Raw genomic sequence first — 6000 nt, forward strand, 5'->3', positions numbered from 1 at the left:
ATACATTCCAATATATGCTATTGAAGGGTTAAAATGTAGGATCTTTGATATTGATATGGGTAATATGTATGCTGAGGGGGGAGGGGGAGGGGATGTTGGGGAGGGAAAGTTTATAGTTCTGCTCGTTATTGCTGAAAATATAAACACATGTTTTGTATACTTGGTGAAAAATAAAAATGTATCTGATTTAAAAAAAAAAAAAAAAAGTGCAACAAAGAAAATATCAGGAAAATCCTCTTTGGATAGCAAAACATTATATGGGGGTAATTATATTATTATTATATTCACTATAAATGATGGCGGCCGTGTACTGACTACTATTTATCATGATTTTAATTGTGATTGCCCAATTCTGACCACAATCACATAAAAAATAATGAGTGTTTACAATTTTGCAATCACATTTTTAGTTTTAGTTCCCCCCCCAAATGTTTTTATTTTTTTATTGAATTGAACAAATATAAGCATCATTTCGCTTCTGAATTGTTCGATCCTTGCGGATAGCCTGAGTCATGGCCTGCCCCAATGAACCAGGTGGACCATGTAGAGGCAGCGTGGTCTTCAGAAATCTGAAAAGCCTCTGAGGGCTGCATTGTTCCAAGGACTTCAGAAGACCAATGACGAAATTCAGTACTATATTCTTTGGCAGTGCAGCCCCCCCTGTGTCAGGTTCATGATCCTTCTCTCTGCCACCTGGACCATGTCAGGTTCATCATAGATAAGTCCTAAAAAAGGTGTCCACAGAGTACTGTTCAGGAGCAAAAGGTGAAAGAGAAAATGCCCAAGTCAGAGGACACCCCCGAAACAGGGACATTATACTTATACACTGAGCCTTGTCCCCTGAAGACCGGGGACGCAAGGCAAAGAGGAGCTTACAGCTCTCATGAAAAATTTGAAATTGGTCCCCTAAAAACTTATCAGGAAGTGCCACAACAGGTTCAGTTGAGCTCAATAATACGTCTGACGGTCCAGAAGTCATGACACCAGTTTGGGAAGGTGGAGTGTGGGAGACACTCAAGATACGAGAGTTGCCACTGTAACTGGGTCTGTGAAGACTCTAACTTCTGGTGTTCCAAAGCAAGATCATGGACCAAATATATCAGACTCGCCACCTAGTCACACAGAGTACGTTTAGGATCCATAGGTGTGAAGAACAACCAGGATACAATCCAGGGATCAAAAAAAACAAGGTAAAGATAACAGGTACAGGGAAAAGGCTAAGAGTAAACAAGGGCAGTCCAGGTCAATAAAAGAGAGCAAAATAAGCACAGGAGTACAGGTTCAAAGAGTACAACTGACAGCAACTTGAGGAAAGCTGCCCAGTTAATAAGCAGAGTAGTTCCTGGAAGACGAAACACCTCAGTGATCCAATCCTTCCCACAACCAGCATGTAGAATAACTCTGACATAGCCAGATGGACAACATAGCCACACCCAGGTACCAGATACTAAAAAGTACATACACACAGTACATGCACATACTAAAAAGTCCAAGATGTCTGCGTGGAAGATTGTGACAGTTTCCATGAACATTCAGTTAGCAGAACTTACCTACGGACTAACATAGTGGATTTACTTCTGACTTTTTTTTTTTTAGAAATGGGCCTGTGGTTTTTTACAGGGGTCATTAATGTATTCCTGTGTATTCAGCTTTGACTTAATGAGCCATTAGAATAGTTAGACTTTTTATAGAAATTGGGGGCAGAATTTAGGTTCACTACTTCCCAGGGGATGTATGTTTAAGAGAAAAAATAAATGAGAGAAGCATTACTCGCCAGTCAGAGCCCCTGCTGCTTCAGTGCTTATTTCCACCCTTTCTGTACTTGACTGCAGCCATAATGTGCCATATACAACATGTGAGCGCAGCATACAACCACTGTCGTCACGATAACGTGATACAACGCATGTGTAATATCGGGCTCATCTTCACAACAGCCAAATAGACTAAAGCCTGCTTTACACGTTGCAATTTCGCATACAATATCGTATGCGATTTGCAACGCCTCCATCGTAGGTGTGGCACGTTCAATTTGTTGAATGTGCCGTACTAACGATTAACCCCCATCACACGTACTTACCTTGCATACGACCTTGATGTGGGTGGCGAACGTCCACTTCCTGGAGTGGGAGAGACGTTCGGCGTCACATCGATGTCACGCGGGTGCCGGCCAATAGAAGCGGAGGGGCGGAGCTGAGTGGGACGTAAATATCCCGCCCACCTCCTTCCTTCCGCATTGCTGGCCGGGAGCCGCAGGAAGTAGGTAAGATCTGTTCATCGTTCCCGGGGTGTAACACACTGCGATGTGTGCTACCCCGGGTACGATGAACAACCTGACGTGCAATTCTAGAGAAAGGTACAATGTGTATGCGATGAACGTTTTAACGTTCAATCGCACGTACCTGTCCACACTGCAATGTAACTTACGATGCCGGATGTTCGTCACTTACGTGACCACGCCGACACATCGTAAGATACATTGTAAAGCAGGCTTAAAAACAGAGAATTGCACAAACTGGTAGCCCTAAAATGACAATGATTTAACAGGTGAGTACTGCTTATGTTATTTATCACATTCTCCCTTAACCCTTTTTGTTTTTTTGTTTTTGACAATTCAAGAAAACCGCATTAAAAATAATTTGCAATTCGAGTTTTACACTTTCTACAAACTCAGAACTTCTTAATACGTCTTTGTACTTTTCCTCTGTTCTACTCTAAAATGCATGTGGCTATCGGGGATTGTGCCGGACAGACGCCCCTAATAGTACTGTGTGACAGGCGTTTTTATGATTTTCCAATATTTCCAAACTTATATTATTGAAAAAGTAATCAAAGTGTTATTCTCGGCAGGTGACTGTATTAGGAGATCAGAGGGACTTCTGGCATCTTCATACTTTGATTCATATGAACTTGGTGTGTCAGAAGACTTATATGAAGAACATTTTGTTATCCCAGCTGTATCCTCAGTGCTTCACAAAAAGGATCTATCATTTGATCCTATTAAACAGGTCCAATCTTCTGATTCATCACAGGCTATAGAGGAAAATAAATGTCCTCACACAGAGGAAAAGCCATATCCATGTCCTGAATGTGGGAAATGCTATGCAGATGAATCAGCTCTTATTACACATCAGAGAACTCACACAGAGGAGAAGCCATTTTCATGTTCAGAATGTGGGAAATGTTTTGCAAAAAAATCAAAACTTGTTAGACATCAGAGAACTCATACAGGTGAGAAGCCATTTCGATGTTTAGACTGTGGAAAGTGTTTTAACCAGAAATCTGTTCTTATTACACATCAGAGAACTCACACAGGCAAGAAGCCATTTTCATGTTCAGAGTGTGGGAAATGTTACACAAACAAATCAAATCTTGTTGCACATCAGAGAACTCACACAGGCGAGAAGCCATTTTCATGTTCAGAATGTGGGAAATGTTACACAAACAAATCTACTCTTGTTACACATCAGAGAATTCACACAGGCGAGAAGCCATTTTCATGTTCAGACTGTGGGAAATGTTTTGCAGATAAATCAGCTCTTGTTACACATCAGAGAATTCACACAGGGGAGAAGCCATTTTCATGTTTAGACTGTGGGAAATGTTTTGCAAATAAATCAACTCTTGTTAAACATCAGAGAATTCACACAGGGGAAAAGCCATTTTCATGTTCAGATTGTGGGAAAGATTTTAGTCACAGATATAGTCTTCATTTACATCAGAAAATTCACACAAGCGAGAAGCTATTTTCATGTTCAGAATGTGGGAAATGTTTTGCAGAAAAATCAAAACTTGTTAGACATCAGAGAATTCATGAAGGAGAAAAGCCGTTTGCATGTTTAGACTGTGGAAAGTGTTTTAGCCACAAATGTAATCTTATTACACATCAGAGAATTCACACCGGCGAGAATTCATTTTCATGTTCAGAATGTGGGAAATGTTGCACAAAGAAATCAACTCTTGTTGCACATCAGAGAACTCACACAGGGGAGAAGCCCTTTTTTTGTTCTGAATGTGGGAAATGTTTTTCAGATAAATCAACTCTTGTTACACATCAGAGAACTCACACAGGCGAGAAGCCATTTTCATGTTCAGAATGTGGGAAATGTTACACAAACAAATCAACTCTTGTTGCACATCAGAGAACTCACACAGGGGAGAAGCCCTTTTCTTGTTCAGAATGTGGGAAATGTTTTTCAGGTAAATTAACTCTTGTTACACATCAGAGAACTCACACAGGTGAGAAGCCATTTTCATGTTCAAACTGTGGGAAATGTTTTGCAGATAAATCAAGTCTTGTTAAACATCAGAGAATTCACACAGGGGAGAAGCCATTTTCATGTTCAGACTGTGGGAAAGATTTTAGTCACAGATATAGTCTTCATTTACATCAGAAAATTCACACAGGGGAGAAGCCATTTTCATGTTCAGAGTGTGGCCAAGGTTTTAATCGGATATCAAGTCTTCATTTACATCAAAGAACTCACACAGGCGAGAAGCCATTTTCATGTTCAGAGTGTGGTAAATGTTTTGCCGATAAATCAGCTCTTGTTAAACATCAGAGAACTCACACAGGGGAGAAGCCATATTCATGTTCAGACTGTGGGAAACGTTTTGTGTGTAAATCACATTTGGTTAAACATCAAAAACGTCATATAGGGCAGAAGCCATATCTATGTTGAGATTGTGAGAAATGCTTTGCTTTCAAAACAACTCTTGTTAAACATTAAAGAGCTTACATAGGTGTGAAGCTATTTCATATCCAGAATTTAGAAAATGTTTTATTTGAAAGTTAAATTCTTTTTTATCGGAAATTAAGACTTGTTGGACATAAAGGGGTGAAACTATATTTATGTTCTGAATTTGAGTAAAGATTTTCCCCCATTAAAAAAAAATGTAAGAGCCAAAAAAAACTTACAAAATAGAATTTTTTAATCTTTTCTTCTCCTCAAAGCCTGTTTTCACCTTCCTGGCCAGACAAAACATTTTAATTTTGACTATTGTCACTGCATGTCGTAACTCTGGAATGCTTCAACCTATCCTAGTGATTCTGCAAGTGTTTTTTTTGGGACACATTGTACTTCTGTAATGCTCATGAGGTGGGCACAGGATTGACCACCGCTCACTTGCCTGGAGGAGTAAACTGGACCGGCTGCTGAGTCTTTACTACCACCAACCTGGGGGGGTAGCAATGTCGTGGATTCGGCCGGTATGGATGCATGGATTAAGTAGCAGCAGCTGATGAGGATACTTGCGGCAGCGGGTACCATGGTGGATGGCCAGTGTGGATACTGGCAGCAGTGGATATCGCGGTAGCCAGCCGGCATGGATGGTTATAGTAGCAGCAGCAGATTAAAAGTGCACTATATAGGTTTACAATATATTGCTCAAATATTGTAATGCATTTTCCTTATTTTTCCCATTATCCAGCTGTAATTCCTCTTTTAAAATAAAACTTTTGGAAATGAAAAAGTGCACTGAAACACAAACAGGAATCAGCAACAAAATATAGCTCAGTAACAGCAGCACTGAAGACCTGAGAAAGAGCAGCATAATTGTATTGTTGCCCAGGCACCTCCCTTAAGGGGAAGGTACCTTAAATACCTGAAGCCTCTCAGCGAACCTAAGAGGCACTTCTGGGTTAGGGCATACTGTCCCTTTAAGAAAAGGGGTGTGGCTGTGTGCGCACCCTATGGGCATTGAAAGGAGGCCTGTGTGCTATGTGCGGGACCTGAGCGAGAGCAGCGAAAGCAGCATGGAGTGGGGATGGAGCCTCTGGGCAGCAGGGAAGGTGAGAGGGACGGCGGTCCCCACCAGGGAAGGGGAGCAGGATAGCGCAAGGATGCTGGCATAGGTGTTACAACTTTATCTTACTTGTAAATGTAGGTTCTTGCGTTTTTTTAATTGAATATATCAAACACTTGAAAAAATGTGAAAATTTAGCAAATTTCAAACTTTGAATTTTTATGCCCTATTACCAGATAGTAATACTAGATAGTAATA

The 6000-nt window shown here is 40.7% G+C and overlaps 1 protein-coding gene across 1 annotated transcript in view; it reads left to right on the top strand.

Moving 5' to 3' along the window:
- LOC142313004 (uncharacterized) overlaps positions 1-4869 on the top strand; it is an 80780-nt gene extending 75911 nt beyond the window's left edge. Inside the window, 1 exon segment of the mRNA XM_075351990.1 lies at positions 2848-4869. Coding sequence (XP_075208105.1) covers positions 2848-4727 — 1880 coding nt within the window. The 3' untranslated portion in view covers positions 4728-4869.
- Positions 4870-6000: the final 1131 nt, after the last annotated feature.

Source organism: Anomaloglossus baeobatrachus, chromosome 5, assembly GCF_048569485.1.
Source record: "Anomaloglossus baeobatrachus isolate aAnoBae1 chromosome 5, aAnoBae1.hap1, whole genome shotgun sequence".
NCBI classification, from domain to species: domain Eukaryota; kingdom Metazoa; phylum Chordata; class Amphibia; order Anura; family Aromobatidae; genus Anomaloglossus; species Anomaloglossus baeobatrachus.